This window comes from Drosophila subpulchrella, unplaced genomic scaffold (genome assembly GCF_014743375.2).
Source record: "Drosophila subpulchrella strain 33 F10 #4 breed RU33 unplaced genomic scaffold, RU_Dsub_v1.1 Primary Assembly Seq111, whole genome shotgun sequence".
NCBI classification, from domain to species: domain Eukaryota; kingdom Metazoa; phylum Arthropoda; class Insecta; order Diptera; family Drosophilidae; genus Drosophila; species Drosophila subpulchrella.
In genome coordinates this window covers 69,424-87,292 of record NW_023665454.1, presented here as the reverse complement: position 1 = coordinate 87,292, position 17,869 = coordinate 69,424, and the positions used below count along the sequence as shown (strand labels likewise).

At 30.4% G+C, this 17,869-nt stretch overlaps 1 protein-coding gene and 4 pseudogenes across 1 annotated transcript; 4 read left to right on the top strand and 1 right to left on the bottom strand.

Moving 5' to 3' along the window:
- Positions 1-1,581: 1,581 nt before the first annotated feature.
- On the bottom strand, positions 1,582-2,490 carry LOC119558573 (annotated as a pseudogene).
- A 92-nt stretch (positions 2,491-2,582) lies between these two features.
- Positions 2,583-4,162, top strand: LOC119558572 (annotated as a pseudogene).
- On the top strand, positions 4,144-4,902 carry LOC119558571 (annotated as a pseudogene).
- A 6,544-nt stretch (positions 4,903-11,446) lies between these two features.
- LOC119558569 lies at positions 11,447-13,436 on the top strand (annotated as a pseudogene).
- Positions 13,437-15,558: 2,122 nt separating this feature from the next.
- Positions 15,559-16,441, top strand: LOC119558568 (collagen alpha-2(I) chain-like). The gene is made up of 2 exons (XM_037872023.1): positions 15,559-16,031; positions 16,102-16,441. Exons 1-2 carry the CDS (start codon positions 15,559-15,561, stop codon positions 16,439-16,441), a joined length of 813 nt encoding a protein of 270 aa, XP_037727951.1.
- The last annotated feature ends 1,428 nt before the right edge of the window (positions 16,442-17,869 follow it).

Genomic DNA, 17,869 nt, shown 5'->3' with positions numbered 1-17,869 from the left:
GGTGAACACTATTTCTCCTCCTGTAGCTCTAATTATTTCAGCTTTCTCCTTCTTTAAAACAATATTGAAGCCGTTATCACATATTTTTGAGACCGATAAGAGATTGGTCCTTAAATCCGGCACATAGAGCGTGTTCTTCAGGCTGGCGGTGAACTTGTTGTTTGGCGAGAACTGCACGGATCCATATCCTTTTATGTCTGTAGCCTCATCATTTGCCAGTTTGAGCTTCGGGCCTTCTGCAGGCTCAAGATTCACGAACATATTTTGTTGTGAGCACATGTGTGACGTTGCTCCAGAGTCTAGACACCAGTTTCTGCAATCACTGCTTATTTGATAAGCTGCGTTGATGTACATGCTATCATTCTGGATCTTTATTAACTTCGACCTGCACTCAGCTGCACGGTGACCGACTTTTCCGCAGCTGTAACATTTAAACTTAAACTTTTGATTAGTGCTTAATTCTTTCGGTTTGCTGTTATTATACTTCTTGTGTGCCAACAATGCTCCGGGCGTCGACTCGCTTTGATTTCTGTTTCTCGCCTCGTATTCGTCTAATAACTTTATTTTAAGTGCCTCCGTTGAGATTAGGTTTTCCTGCGTTTCAATCGCGATTCGAAACTGTTCATATTCCTCCGGGATACTGTACAGTAGCAAAATGGTTAACAGATCGTCAATATTCATGAGATCAACTTCGTTTAAATCGGAAAACATGTCTATGTGGCTTCTCATGTCTCCGCCTGCATTTATTTTTAGTAGGATCAGGGATTTCAACAGTGCGGCTTTACGGGCTGGCCCTGTAGACTGGTAAGTGCTGTGCAGCTTCTTCCAGACATCGTTTGAAGTTTCGCAGTTTTTTGTATGCCTTAGTTCCGATGTTGACATGGCCAAAATGAGATCGGACTTAGCCTTTGCATCTTCGTTTATCCACTGCGTGGCGTTTGCTTCGGGTTTTAAATGCGTCCCGTTCACATATTTCCACGAGTCGTTCTTGACTAACAAGGCCTGCATTTGTATTTTCCAGGTGTCGAAATTATCTTTGCCCAAGGGCTCTATGCGTATACTAGCAATACTCATTTTTCTTTATAATTTGCGTTTAGTTTTGCTACACAAGCAACTATTTTACGAAGCTACACAAGCAACGAACACTCTTCTTTTTTCTATCACCAATTTGACGCCTTCTGTTTGCGTTTAGTTTTGCTACACAAGCAAACTTTTTTCATGGAGCTACACAAGCAACGAACACTCTTCTTTTCTCGATCGCCAATTAGACGCCTTCAGTCTCGTCCCCAGAAGTCTCAAATTCTTGCACATGCATATGTATGTGTATGTATGTGCGCGTCGGCAATTTCACCACAAATTGAAATTTGCCTTTTTAATCTCTCTGTTTGTTCAATATCTTTCTGCTAACTATTTTCTGGCGCAGTGGAAGCGTGCTGGGCCCATAACCTGTTGTAATTTAGCTTGAGTTGTGAATAATAGTTTTATTTAGGATAATTGATACAGAGATTAAGTTTTACACATTCGTTGGCGATAGCGGTGGGCAGAGAAAAGGGAAGGAAGACAATCGTTAGAGATGTTACATTATACACAGACTTTACTATCGATAGTTCGGTATACGATATGTGAATGCAGATCAATACGGTGCCAATTGCATTTCCAATAATAAACTAACCGAAAAGAATAGCTAACAGTTAAGCCTGTTGAAAAAAAATATTAAAAAAATGAAAATATATTAATATTTCTAATTCTAACAATTTCTAAAATTATATCCTTAGAATAAAATCTAGCTAAAAAAGGTATTCCACATAAAGCTAAATTAGAAACATTAAAAAAAGCAGAAGTCAAAGGTATATGAATTCTTAAACCCCCTATTAACCGAATATCTTGAGAATTATTTATATTATGAATAATAGCTCCAGCACATATAAATAATAATGCCTTAAATAAAGCATGTGTTAATAAATGAAATATAGCTAATTTATAAAATCCTATTGATAAAATTCTTATTATTAAACCCAATTGTCTTAAAGTAGATAAAGCAATAATTTTTTTAAAATCAAATTCAAAATTAGCCCCCAATCCAGCTATAAATATTGTTAAACCAGATAATAAAAGTAATAACTGACCTAATCAAGAAGTTCTTAAAACAATATTAAATCGAATTAATAAATAAACTCCAGCTGTTACTAAAGTAGAAGAATGTACTAAAGCAGAAACAGGAGTAGGAGCAGCTATAGCAGCAGGTAATCAAGAAGAAAAAGGAATTTGAGCTCTTTTAGTTATAGCTGCCAATATTACTAATCTGCCAATTATTAATATTTCAAATTCATTTTGTATAACTTCTAAATAAAAAATATAATTTCATCTCCCATAATTTAATATTCAAGCAATAGCTAAAAGAAGAGCAACATCTCCAATTCGCTTAGATAAAGCAGTTAATATACCAGCATTATAAGATTTAATATTTTGAAAATAAATTACTAAACAAATAGATAAAGCAGTTAATATACCAGCATTATAAGATTTAATATTTTGAAAATAAATTACTAAACAAATTTATTTTCAAAATATTAAATCTTATAATGCTGGTATATTAACTGCTTTATCTAAGAATATATAAGAAGAGATGAAAATATTAATCGATTTATTATATTAGTATTAATATTTGTTTTATCTATAATATTATTAATTATTAGTCCTAATTTAATTAGAATTTTATTGGGTTGGGATGGTTTAGGATTAGTTTCTTAGCAACATCTCCAATTCGCTTAGATAAAGCAGTTAATATACCAGCATTATAAGATTTAATAATTTGAAAATAAATTACTAAACAAATTTATTTTCAAAATATTAAATACTTATTATTAATTAATTATATTAATACTTATTCTTCTAAATGTTAAAACCAATAACAATAGTAAAATTACAATATTTAGTAAAAATAAATTTTTATAATTATTAAATTTATTAACTCTTTCTCTAGCTAATAATATTAAAGAACAAATTCATAAACTTAATAATACTAACCCATAAGAAAGTATATCACAACCTAAAGAGTAAGAAATTTCAGATCAATAATTTATAAAATTATTTATTAATAAAAAAAATAAATCTAATAAAAAATAATATAATTTGGACCATTCAGTATATATTATTAATAAATCAAACAGGAGTTAAAAATAATAAAAAAAAATAATTTTTAACATATTATATAATTCTAAAAGATTGAAAATAATCATTACCATGTGTACGAATTATAGAAACTAAAATAGATAACCCTAAAGCTCCTTCACATACTCTAAATGTTAAAAATATTATTCTAAAATAATTTTCATAATTTAATATATTTAAATAAATAAATAATATAAAAAATAATATTAAAACAATAAATTCTAAACTTAAAAGTATTGAAAGTAAATGTTTTCGATTAGAAACAAAACAAAATAAACCTAAAATAAATAAAATTATAGATAAACTTCAATATAAAATTATAATCATTAGTTTTAATAGTTTAATAAAAACATTGGTCTTGTAAATCAAAAATAAGATTTTTTCTTTTAAAACTTCAAGAGAAAAGAAATCTCTCTTTTCATTAATCCCCAAAATTAATATTTTAAATAAACTACCTCTTGAAATTATTCAATTAACATTATATTCTTTAATTATTACTACTTCTATTATTTTTTAAATATAATCCATCCATTAGCTTTAGGTTTAACTTTATTAATTCAAACAATTTTTGTTTGTTTAATTTCAGGTTTAATAACTAAAAGTTTTTGATATTCATATATTTTATTTTTGATTTTTTTAGGAGGTATACTAGTATTATTTATTTACGTCACATCATTAGCTTCTAATGAAATATTTAATTTATCTATCAAACTTACTTTATTTTCTGGATTAATTTTATTTATTATATTAATTTTATCTTTTATCATTGATAAAACTTCTATTTCATTATTTTTAATAAACAACGAAATAGAATCTATTATTAAAATAAATTCATATTTAACAGAAAATTCCTTATCATTAAATAAATTATATAATTTTCCTACAAATTTTATTACAATTTTATTAATAAATTATTTATTAATTACTTTGATTGTAGTAGTAAAAATTACTAAATTATTTAAGGGACCTATTCGAATAATATCATAATTAATGAATAAACCTTTACGAACTTCCCACCCTTTATTTAAAATTGCTAATAATGCTTTAGTAGATTTACCAGCTCCAATTAATATTTCAAGATGATGAAATTTTGGTTCTTTACTTGGATTATGTTTAATTATTCAAATTTTAACTGGATTATTTTTAGCTATACACTACACAGCCGATGTTAATTTAGCTTTCTATAGAGTTAATCATATTTGTCGAGATGTTAATTATGGTTGATTATTACGAACTTTACACGCTAACGGTGCATCATTTTTTTTTATTTGTATTTATCTACATGTAGGACGAGGAATTTATTACGGTTCATACTTATTTAATCCAACTTAATTAGTAGGAGTAATTATTTTATTTTTAGTTATAGGAACAGCTTTTATAGGATATGTTCTACCTTGAGGACAAATGTCATTTTGAGGAGCTACTGTAATTACAAACCTTTTATCTGCTATTCCTTACTTAGGAATAGACTTAGTTCAATGATTATGAGGAGGATTTGCCGTAGATAATGCTACTTTAACTCGATTTTTTACATTCCATTTTATTTTACCATTTATTGTTCTTGCTATAACAATAATTCATTTATTATTTTTACACCAAACAGGATCTAATGACCCTATTGGATTAAATTCTAATATTGATAAAATTCCTTTCCACCCTTATTTTACATTTAAGGATATTGTAGGATTTATCGTAATAATTTTTTATCTTAATTTCATTAGTTTTAATTAGTCCAAATTTATTAGGAGACCCTGATAATTTTATCCCAGCTAACCCATTAGTTACACCTGCTCATATTCAACCAGAATGATATTTTTTATTTGCATATGCTATTTTACGTTCTATTCCTAATAAATTAGGAGGAGTTATTGCATTAGTATTATCAATTGCAATTTTAATAATTTTACCTTTTTATAATTTAAGAAAATTCCGAGGAATTCAATTTTATCCAATTAATCAAATTTTATTTTGATCTATATTAGTAACAGCAATTTTATTAACTTGAATTGGAGCTCGTCCAGTTGAAGAACCTTATGTATTAATTGGACAAATTTTAACTGTTATTTATTTCTTATATTATTTGATTAATCCATTAGTTACAAAATGATGAGATAATTTATTAAATTAATATAATTAGTTGATGAGCTTGAATAAGCATATGTTTTGAAAACATAAGATAGAATTTAATTTTCTATTAACTTTACTAAAAATAATTCATTATAATAAAGAAAATAATAACATTTTAAAACCAATAAAAAATAATAAATAATTTAAAGAAAAAGATAAAAAACATTTTCATGCTAAATACATTAATTTATCATAACGAAATCGAGGTAAAGTTCCTCGAGCTCAAATAAATACAAAAGAAATAAAAGTTAATTTAACATAAAATAATAAATTAAAAACATCACACCCTAAAAAAATTACACAATTACAATAATATACTTATAAATAAAATTCTAGCATACTCTGCCACAAAAATTAAAGCAAATCCTCCTCTTCTGTATTCTACATTAAACCCAGAAACTAACTCTGATTCTCCTTCAGCAAAATCAAATGGTGTCCGATTAGTATCAGCTAACGAAATAGTTAATCAAACTAAAGCTATAGGAAATAAAATAATTAAAAATCATATATAAATCTGATAATGAAAAAAATAAATTATATTATATCTTCCAATTAAAAAAATAAAAGATAACAAAATTAAAGCTAATCTAACTTCATAAGAAATAGTTTGAGCTACAGCTCGTAACCCTCCTAATAATGCATAATTAGAATTAGAAGACCAACCTGCTACTATAACGGTATAAACCCCTAATCTTGTACAACATAAAAAAAATAGTCCACCTAAATTAAAAGAGTATAATTTAACAAAAAAAGGCATACATATTCAAACAAATAAAGACAAAAATAAAGAAAAAATTGGAGAAATATAATATCTTAAATAATTAGATAATAATGGATAAGTTTGTTCTTTTGTAAATAATTTAATTGCATCACAAAAAGGTTGAGGAATTCCTATTAACCCAACTTTATTAGGACCCTTACGAATTTGAATATAACCTAAAACCTTACGTTCTAATAAAGTTAAAAAAGCTACACTTACTAATACACAAATAATTAATAATAAACTTCCAATTAATGATAAAACAAATTCTATATAAAACAAGTACTATTTGTAATAATAAATTACATAAATAAATTCTAAATTTATTGCACTTATCTGCCAAAATAGTTTATTTAATATTAATAATATTCATATTATAAAATATAATTATTTTAATATTTGGTCCTTTCGTACTAAAATATTATACTTTTTTAAGGATAGAAACCAACCTGGCTTACACCGGTTTGAACTCGGATAATGTAAGACTTTAAAAGTCGAACAGACTTAAAATTTGAACGGCTACACCCAAAATTATATCTTAATCCAACATCGAGGTCGCAATCTTTTTTATCGATATGAACTCTCCAAAAAAATTACGCTGTTATCCCTAAAGTAACTTAATTTTTTAATCATTATTAATGGATCAATTATTCATAAACTAATGTTTTTAAAAAATAAAAGTTTTTTAAATTTTAATATCACCCCAATAAAATATTTTAATTTATTAAAATTAAATTAATCTTTATAATTAAAATAAATAAAATATAAAGATTTATAGGGTCTTCTCGTCTTTTAAATAAATTTTAGCTTTTTGACTAAAAAATAAAATTCTAATAAAAATTCAAATGAAACAGTTAATATTTCGTCCAACCATTCATTCCAGCCTTCAATTAAAAGACTAATGATTATGCTACCTTTGCACAGTCAAAATACTGCGGCCGTTAAAAAATTTTTAGTGGGCAGGTTAGACTTTATATATAATTCAAAAAGACATGTTTTTGTTAAACAGGCGAACATTATTTTTGCCGAATTCTTTACTTAAACTTTTCATAAAAATTTATTTAAACAATATAATATACTAATTCTATCATTATTACTTAATTTTAACTATTAAAATTAATATTTTAATAAATAATTAAAATTTAATAAATAATTTAATTTATAAAATAAATTATAACACATTTTTTAATAATTTCTAATTCTAAGCATATATTTATTAAATTTATTTATTATTTTAAAAAATTTATTTTATAGCTTATCCCATAAAATATTAAAATTATAAATTATTTAATTAATAAAATTAATTAAATAAATTTATAATTTCTAAATTAAATTTATTTCTTAAAAAACTAGATACCTTTAAAAACGAATAACATTTTATTTCTAATATAATATTTTAAATAATTTTGTCACATTAACTTATATATTATATTAACTCTTTTAAAATCGAGAAAAATAAATATTTATTTTTTATTTAATAAACGCTGATACACAAGGTACAATAATTAAATTTTCTTTTATAATAAAATTTTTTCAAATTATTTCAATTTTCTTTTACAATACTAACAAACTATTATTAAAATTATTTTTTCTTTAAACAATACTAAAACTTTCAAATTTATAGTTATTTCTAATACTTTTATAAAAAATAATAAAAATTAATAAATAAAAACTAATCAATTTATATTGATTTGCACAAAAATCTTTTCAATGTAAATGAAATGCTTTACTGTATAAGCTTTAAATTGTCATTCTAGATACACTTTCCAGTACATCTACTATGTTACGACTTATCGTACCTTAATAATAAGAGCGACGGGCGATGTGTACATATTTTAGAGCTAAAATCAAACTATTAATCTATATAATTTTACTACCAAATCCACCTTCAAAAATTTTTTCATTATTTTATCCGTTTAAATAATTTTATTGTAACCCATTATTACTTAAATATAAGCTACACCTTGATCTAATATAAATTTTTATTAAAATTATTGAATATTATTATTCTTATAAAATATTCTGATAACGACGGTATATAAACTGATTACAAACTTAAGTAAGGTCCGTCGTGGATTATCGATTACAAAACAGTTTCCTCTGGATAGACTAAAATACCGCCAAATTTTTTAAGTTTCAAGAACATAACTATTACTACTTTAGCAATTAATTTACATTTTAAATAATAGGGTATCTAATCCTAGTTTCTTATTAAAATTTTTTAACTTCAATTATTAACTTACAAAATAATTTAAATATAAAATTTCACTTAATATATTTAATTTTATTTTAGTTTAAACAATTTAATTAATACTAAAAAAATTTATTTGTATTATTGGTATAACCGCGACTGCTGGCACCAATTTGGTCAATACTTTTTAATATTGCTATTTCTAAATTTCTTTAATTAATAATATTAATTACTGCGAATAAATTTTTATATTTATTTTTAAAATAAATATAAATTCACACAAAAATTTACATATAAATCAAATTAATAACAAATTTTTAAGCCAAAATAAAACTTTAAAATTATTTTAAAAAATTATTTAAAATTAATAATTATAAATATTTTTTATTATTAATATTAATTAATAGTACATTATAATTACAATAAATATAAATTTTTAAATAAAAATTTTATTATAATTTTTAATATTAATATATATATATATATATATATATATATAAACATATAAATAAATTATTATTTATTTATAAAAATTATATTTTATAATGATATTATTATAATATAATAATATTTATTAATAATTTTTTTTAATCACTAAATCTGATAAATACCCCCTATTTATATAATTTAATAAAATTTATAAAATTTAATCTATATAATATGAATGTAATATATTTATTTACATTAATTAATTTTATATAAATAAATATTTATAATTATATTTTAAAATCATATTTTATATTTATATTAATAATAAAATAATTTATTAATTTTATAAATTAATTACACAAAAATAATTTTTTTTAGTAAATTAAAATAAAATACTAAGAATAATTAAATTAATTAATTTAAATTTTATTAATATATAAATTTTTAATTTTTACATTTAAATTAAAAAATTTAATTTTTATAATTAAATAAATTTTTTTAATTTTTAGAAATAATTAAATATAATAAAAATTCTCATTTTTTTTTTTTTTTTTTTTAAATTTTTTGTATACTAAGTTCAAGATTAATAGATAATCTATATATATATAAATATTTAATATATTACTATATGGCTAACAATTAAAATAAAAAATTTCGCAATCCAAAAATGTAGACATAAATAGTAAAAAAAAATCTATATTCAAATATTTATCTAACATTTTTGGATTTATATAAATAATATAACTATTTAATTAATTATTATATATTTATAAATTTATATATTGTTGATAATTTATATAACATATATATATCTATAGAAAAATTTAATTATTAAAATCATTTAATTACTAATAAAAAAAAATTCACTAAAATGTGTTATCTAATAAAAATTTAAAAATATTTTAAAAATGTAATTTTAAAAAAAAATAATAGTAAATAAATAAAATAAAAAAAATAAAAAAAATGAGGATTTTTTATTATTAATGAATTGCCCGATAAAAAGGGTTACCTTGATAGGGTAAATCATGCAGTTTTCTGCATTCATTGACTGATTTATATGTTATTAATAATAAAGATTTTATATTTAATAGAATTAAACTATTTCTAAAAGTATCAAAAACTTTTGTGCATCATACACCAAAATATATTTATTATTTATTATACTCATCATAAAAAGATAAGCTAATTAAGCTACTGGGTTCATACCCCATTTATAAAGGTTATAATAATCCTTTTCTTTTTAATTTTTAATAATTCATCAAAAATTTTATTTATTACAATTATAATTATTGGAACATTAATTACAGTTACATCTAATTCTTGATTAGGAGCTTGAATAGGTTTAGAAATTAATTTATTGTCTTTTATCCCCCTATTAAGAGACAATAACAATTTAATATCAACAGAAGCCTCTTTAAAGTATTTTTTAACTCAAGCTTTAGCATCAACTGTATTATTATTTTCTTCAATTTTATTAATATTGAAAAATAATATAAATAATGAAATTAATGAATCTTTTACATCAATAATTATTATATCAGCCTTATTATTAAAAAGTGGAGCCGCTCCTTTTCATTTTTGATTTCCTAATATAATAGAAGGATTAACATGAATAAACGCCCTAATATTAATAACTTGACAAAAAATTGCTCCATTGATATTAATTTCTTATTTAAATATTAAAAATTTATTATTAATTAGAGTAATTCTATCTGTAGTTATTGGAGCTATTGGGGGGTTAAATCAAACTTCATTACGAAAATTAATGGCTTTTTCTTCTATTAATCATTTAGGATGAATATTAAGATCTTTAATAATTAGAGAATCTATTTGATTAATTTATTTTTTATTTTATTCATTTTTATCTTTTATTTTAACATTTATATTTAATATTTTTAAATTATTTCATTTAAATCAATTATTTTCTTGATTTGTTAATAGAAAAATTTTAAAATTTTCATTATTTATAATTTTTTTATCTTTAGGTGGATCACCCCCATTTTTAGGATTCTTACCTAAATGATTGGTAATTCAACAATTAACATTATGTAATCAATATTTTTTATTAACATTAATAATAATATCAACTTTAATTACATTATTTTTTTATCTCCGGATTTGTTACTCAGCTTTTATACTAAATTATTTCGAAAATAATTGAGTCATAGAAATAAATATAAATAGTAATAATACTAATTTATATTTAATTATAACTTTTTTTTCAATTTTTGGATTATTCTTAATTTCTTTATTTTTTTTTATATTCTAAGGTTTTAAGTTAATCAAACTAATAGCCTTCAAAGCTGTAAATAAAGGGTGTTCCTTTAAGCCTTTCCTAATATAATAGAAGGATTAACATGAATAAACGCCCTAATATTAATAACTTGACAAAAAATTGCTCCATTGATATTAATTTCTTATTTAAATATTAAAAATTTATTATTAATTAGAGTAATTCTATCTGTAGTTATTGGAGCTATTGGGGGGTTAAATCAAACTTCATTACGAAAATTAATGGCTTTTTCTTCTATTAATCATTTAGGATGAATATTAAGATCTTTAATAATTAGAGAATCTATTTGATTAATTTATTTTTTATTTTATTCATTTTTATCTTTTATTTTAACATTTATATTTAATATTTTTAAATTATTTCATTTAAATCAATTATTTTCTTGATTTGTTAATAGAAAAATTTTAAAATTTTCATTATTTATAATTTTTTTATCTTTAGGTGGATCACCCCCATTTTTAGGATTCTTACCTAAATGATTGGTAATTCAACAATTAACATTATGTAATCAATATTTTTTATTAACATTAATAATAATATCAACTTTAATTACATTATTTTTTTATCTCCGGATTTGTTACTCAGCTTTTATACTAAATTATTTCGAAAATAATTGAGTCATAGAAATAAATATAAATAGTAATAATACTAATTTATATTTAATTATAACTTTTTTTTCAATTTTTGGATTATTCTTAATTTCTTTATTTTTTTTTATATTCTAAGGTTTTAAGTTAATCAAACTAATAGCCTTCAAAGCTGTAAATAAAGGGTGTTCCTTTAAGCCTTAGTAAAATTTTACTCCTTCAAAATTGCAGTTTGATGTCATTATTGACTATAAGACCAATTTAATTGATTTGATTAAGAAGAATAACTCTTATAAATAGATTTACAATCTATCGCCTAAACTTCAGCCACTTAATCCAATCGCGACAATGATTATTTTCTACAAATCATAAAGATATTGGAACTCTATATTTTATTTTTGGAGCTTGAGCCGGAATAGTAGGAACATCTCTAAGAATTTTAATTCGAGCTGAATTAGGTCATCCAGGAGCATTAATTGGAGATGATCAAATTTATAATGTAATTGTTACTGCACACGCTTTTATTATAATTTTTTTTATAGTAATACCAATTATAATTGGAGGGTTTGGAAATTGATTAGTTCCATTAATATTAGGAGCCCCAGATATAGCATTCCCACGAATAAATATTATAAGATTTTGATTACTGCCTCCTGCTCTTTCTTTATTATTAGTGAGAAGAATGGTTGAAAACGGAGCTGGAACAGGTTGAACTGTTTACCCACCTCTTTCTGCTGGAATTGCTCATGGAGGAGCTTCAGTAGATTTAGCAATTTTTTCATTACATCTAGCCGGAATTTCTTCAATTTTAGGAGCTGTAAATTTTATTACAACTGTAATTAATATACGATCAACTGGTATTACATTAGATCGAATACCTTTATTTGTTTGATCAGTTGTAATTACTGCTTTATTACTTTTATTATCTTTACCAGTACTAGCCGGAGCTATTACTATATTATTAACAGATCGAAATTTAAATACCTAATTTTTTGACCCGGCAGGAGGAGGGGATCCTATTTTATACCAACATTTATTTTGATTTTTTGGACACCCTGAAGTTTATATTTTAATTTTACCAGGATTTGGAATAATTTCTCATATTATTAGTCAAGAATCTGGAAAAAAGGAAACTTTTGGTTCTTTAGGAATAATTTATGCAATACTTGCAATTGGATTATTAGGATTTATTTTATGAGCTCATCATATATTTACAGTAGGAATAGACGTAGACACTCGAGCTTATTTTACTTCAGCAACTATGATTATTGCTGTACCAACTGGAATTAAAATTTTCAGATGATTAGCAACTCTACATGGAACTCAACTTTCATATTCTCCAGCTATTTTATGAGCTTTAGGATTTGTATTTTTATTTACAGTAGGAGGATTAACTGGGGTAGTATTAGCTAATTCATCAGTTGATATTATTTTACATGATACTTATTATGTAGTAGCTCATTTTCATTATGTTTTATCTATAGGAGCTGTATTTGCTATTATAGCAGGGTTTATTCATTGATACCCTTTATTTACTGGATTAACATTAAATGCTAAGTGATTAAAAAGTCAATTTATTATTTTATTTATTGGAGTAAATTTAACATTTTTCCCTCAACACTTTTTAGGACTAGCTGGTATGCCTCGACGTTACTGAGATTACCCTGATGCTTACACAACTTGAAATGTAGTTTCAACTATTGGATCTTCTATTTCATTATTGGGTATTTTATTCTTTTTTTATATTATCTGAGAAAGTTTAGTTTCCCAACGACAAGTAATTTATCCAATTCAATTAAATTCATCTATTGAATGATACCAAAATACTCCACCAGCTGAACATAGCTATTCTGAATTACCACTTTTAACAAATTAATTTCTAATATGGCAGATTAGTGCAATGGATTTAAGCTCCATATATAAAGTATTTTACTTTTATTAGAAAATTAATGTCTACATGAGCTAATTTAGGTTTACAAGATAGAGCTTCTCCTTTAATGGAACAATTAATTTTTTTCCATGATCACGCATTATTAATTTTAGTAATAATTACTGTATTAGTAGGGTATTTAATATTTATATTATTTTTTAATAATTATGTAAATCGATTTCTTTTACACGGACAATTAATCGAAATAATTTGAACTATTCTACCAGCAATTATTTTATTATTTATTGCTCTTCCTTCTTTACGTTTATTATATTTATTAGATGAAATTAATGAACCTTCAGTAACTTTAAAATGAATTGGTCATCATTGATACTGAAGTTATGAATATTCAGATTTTAATAATATTGAATTTGATTCATATATAATTCCTACAAATGAATTAGCAACTGATGGATTTCGATTATTAGATGTTGATAATCGAATTGTTTTACCTATAAATTCACAAATTCGGATTTTAGTAACAGCTGCTGATGTAATTCATTCTTGAACAGTCCCAGCTTTAGGAGTAAAGGTTGATGGAACTCCAGGTCGTTTAAACCAAACTAATTTTTTATCAACCGACCAGGTTTATTTTACGGACAATGTTCAGAAATTGTGGAGCTAATCATAGATTTATACCAATTGTTATTGAAAGTGTTCCTGTAAATTATTAAAATTATTATTAGATCGTACGGCGAAATATGAAAAAGGCGTCCCAGGTCCAAGCCAGACACTATAACCGGATAAGGAGGCAATGGTCACCAGCGGTGGGCGACATAGTGTGGGTCAAGGAACATCACCTGTGCAAAGTGGCTGAAGGATTCGCTAGGTTGTAGATTTCGTCTCTCCAGTGATCTATAAAATACGCCACACACAGTCAAAGAAAGAAAGGTCCGTTCACGTTGGCGAGCTCAAGCAACAACAAAACGAGCAGACCGCGGAAACATCAGATGACTAACAACAGGTACAAGGCGACAGGATTAGGAGTCAGGCCGAAGCGAGAGTCATCCATACGCCACGCGGAAAGGACAATCAGGATAGTACAAGGACATGGATAAGGATGGATGGGGATCCCGACCGCAAGGCAACAGGATTCAGAGTCGGGCATTTGCCAGAGTCATCCGCGATTATGCCAGGTGGAAAGGACACTTACGAGGATGGCACAAGGATACGGGTAACGATTAGGGATCCAACCGCAAGGCAACCGAATTCAGCGTCGGGCATTTGCCAGAGTCATCCGCGATTACGCCAGGCGGAAAGAACACTTACAAGGACGGCACAAGGATATAGTTAACGTTTAGGGATCCACCCGCAAGGCAACAAGGACGGCACAACAACAGTAGCAAAAGCACATCATTTAAACAGGAAGAATACCCTAAGGATACTCCAACGATACCCGAAGGATACCCTAAGGATACCCTAAGGATACCCCAACGATACCCCAAGGATACCCGAAGAACACCCCAAGGATACCCCAATGATACCAAAAGGATACCCCAAGGATACCGCCCAGGAACGCCCCGAAGGATGCCCTCCAAGGACAACCTCCAGGGATACTCACCAAGGGTGATCAAAGTTAGGGTCTCATAGCAAGTTAGTTAGGGAACTCAGAGGAACAACGAACCGCAGCATTCAGAGTGCCACTATGATCTGACGGAGTACAACGTTTGTGTTTTACGAAGGAAGGGGGAATACGGCACAGCAAAGAGAGCTGTACCGTAAGAGAGCGAACGCCCCAGGGAAGGACATAACGGTGTCAAGCAAAGAGAAAGGCGCGCAACCGAGGTTTCATGTAAGGGGAACCTCATGTAAGGTCGAGCATTACAAGTCAAGAAGTCGAGATGAGCACCAGGATTACAAGGTCGGAGGTCCGCAGGAGGCGGCCCTACAGGGACCCAGCCTACCCGAGCTCCACGGCGGGTCCTGGAGCGGACCCACGCCGAGGACTCCGCACCGGAACCCGCGTTGAGCTCGCATAGCGACGTGGAGGTGGTGGGTGATCCCGTCGTCGAGGAGAGGGAGTGGCGGCTCCGCAGGGCAGCGGCCGGCAACCGTATACCGCGCGGAACGATGGACGTTGAGGCCCGGCAGGAGGAGCGGAACTCCCGAGGGGCTACGCGGAGGCGGTCTGCCGAGCCACCGAGGAGAATCGGAAGAGGTTCCGGGACCGAGAGCCGTCGGATGAGGAGCAGCAGCGGACGACGGAGGAGGAGGTGCGGTGGCAGCCAGGATGCGCCAGGACCACGAGGAGGCGGCGGCGCGATGGCATGCCCGTCTGCAGGAAGCGGAACAGGAAGAGCAACGGTTGTGGGAGGAACCGGTGGAGGACGTGTGGGAGGTCCCACTCAGAAGCCCAGTCCGGGGCGGAAGGGCGAGGATGAAGACGAGCCCTGCGTACCGTCCCCTCCGCAGTGGCTGTCGGAGGTGCCACCCACTCCCCGCTACGAGGGGGAGTGGTTCACGAGCGAGGACTGGAATGGCGACGGAGGAGCCCCGGTGGCCACGACGCCGTGGAGGCCGCCCCGGCCGCCCAGGCCCGGAATGTCGAGCCAGAGCGACCGATCCCGCAACACGAGCAATCGTCCGCGCAACCGCAGCCGCACGTGGATGCAGCCCACCAGGCGCAGGCGGAGGAAACGACGGTGGTGCGGACAGAGGTACCGGCAGCCCACGTGAGCCACAGCACGCGGGCATTTGTGGCCAAGGCCGTGCGGTGGCGGTAGCAAACTGTGGTGTGGACGTGGCCGGAGGGACCCGTGACGGAGACAGCGAGGGAGGAGCCCAGGATATGGGAAGAAGGGGGCCCCAAGGTGAGCCCTCGGGATCCCCGGACGAGAGGCCGACAGGGTGTGTGGGTCCCGCCGACGCCAATTACAGGCCGACCAACACCGGCGACTACGATCCCGACGGGGTAAGCGGATGCACTGGAGAAGGGACCCTGGGTGTGGCCTAAGCACCGGCCACCCCCGCTGCAGCGGCAGAGTCCGGCGCCCGGAGTGACGCGCCCGCGGCCGCAGTTTGCGCGGCAAGTATCGTCCCCGAAGGAAGGCGGTTGGCGCGAGATAGCTTGGAGCGAGTGGTCGGAGGGGATCAAGGAGGCGCCCGCGGTCGCGACGGCGCGGTGGAAGGGTGGCAGGCGGTGCGTCCTGGTCACCGAAGGCGGACGGAGGTACCGGGTGAGGCTCGGAGTCGCGGGCATCCGGGTGTTCTCACAATAAATAAACATTCAAAAAAAGCACACAACAGTGAATTCCCAAAAAATTAAAAAAAAGAGGGCACGGGGCCAATAAGTTGATTGGGGACGTTGCTGGAAAAAGAACGGGACATTTATGGGCCGCACCAGCAACCTGAAATTCACCACGAGCCAGGGAAGGGAGAGCCTCGATAGGCGATCGATTGCCACTGGACGATAGTGCGATCGATGGGCACACGCAAACTGGAAATATCGGCAAGAGGTGGAAATATCACAACGAGCAGGTGGCAACGCCGCACCGTCGGTATCGATAGTCGATGAAACATCGATCACGCACGGATAGTGTGACCAGGCGAAGGAACCGTGGAAAGGAGTAGGACGCAGCATTGAGCAGCGAGCTGGGGATCCATAGCCCATGAGTATCGATGTCCCAGTGGAAACATGGGAAATATCGGCGCGGGAGATTTCAAGTTGCTACGAGGAGGATGACCAGCGCTGCAGAAACTGAATGGAGTTAGGAGCGTCGAGGGAGCAACGAGGGAGCGCTGTGCGAATCAAAAGGAGCATCACAAGGACTCGGAGGCTAGGATGTGCAAGGAATCGCCGGAGAGTAGGAACGAGTTTAAATGTTTCCCGAAGTAAGGGGGGAATGTGAGGAGTTGAATAGCTCCCCACAAGTCTAAGCAGCAGCAGCAACAGATGGCCGGTCGCTAACAAGATACGCGGCGAATCCGCGTAGTATCGGCGCGGCGAGGAGCGGTTGGAGAAGAAGAGAGTTTGGAGACCAAGGATTGAGAACAAGAGAGTTTGGAGACCAAGGATGGAGAACAAGAGAGCTTGGAGACCAAGGATGGAGAACAAGAGTGTTTGGAGACCAAGGAGCGGATAATGAGAGAGTGGAGACTTGTGCGGGCAGAGCAAGAGTGCCGTGTGCAAAATGTGTGGGAGTAAGTATTTTCGGCTAAGTTGGCATTCCTAGTTAAGACATTACCCATGGTAATTAACATAAATAGCCCAGATGCAACCCTTCAGTTCAGCAAGGATCCGATCCTCGCCCGAATAATAAAAATACCATTTTGATGGATTTTAGGGATTTTGCGCATCCTACGTCCACTCTAGACGCCATGATTTCCTCCTCTTTGTCGCAAGCTTCTCCCGAGATCGGTACGTTCCCTGTGTAAAGTGTTA

Coding starts and splice junctions, on each gene's coding strand:
- LOC119558568 (XM_037872023.1), top strand. CDS start 15,559: ATGGACGTTGAGGCCCGGCAGGAGGAGCGGAACTCCCGAGGGGCTACG. Junction 16,032..16,101: donor CGGCCGCCCAGGCCCGGAAT/GTCGAGCCAGAG, acceptor ACGTGGATGCAG/CCCACCAGGCGCAGGCGGAG.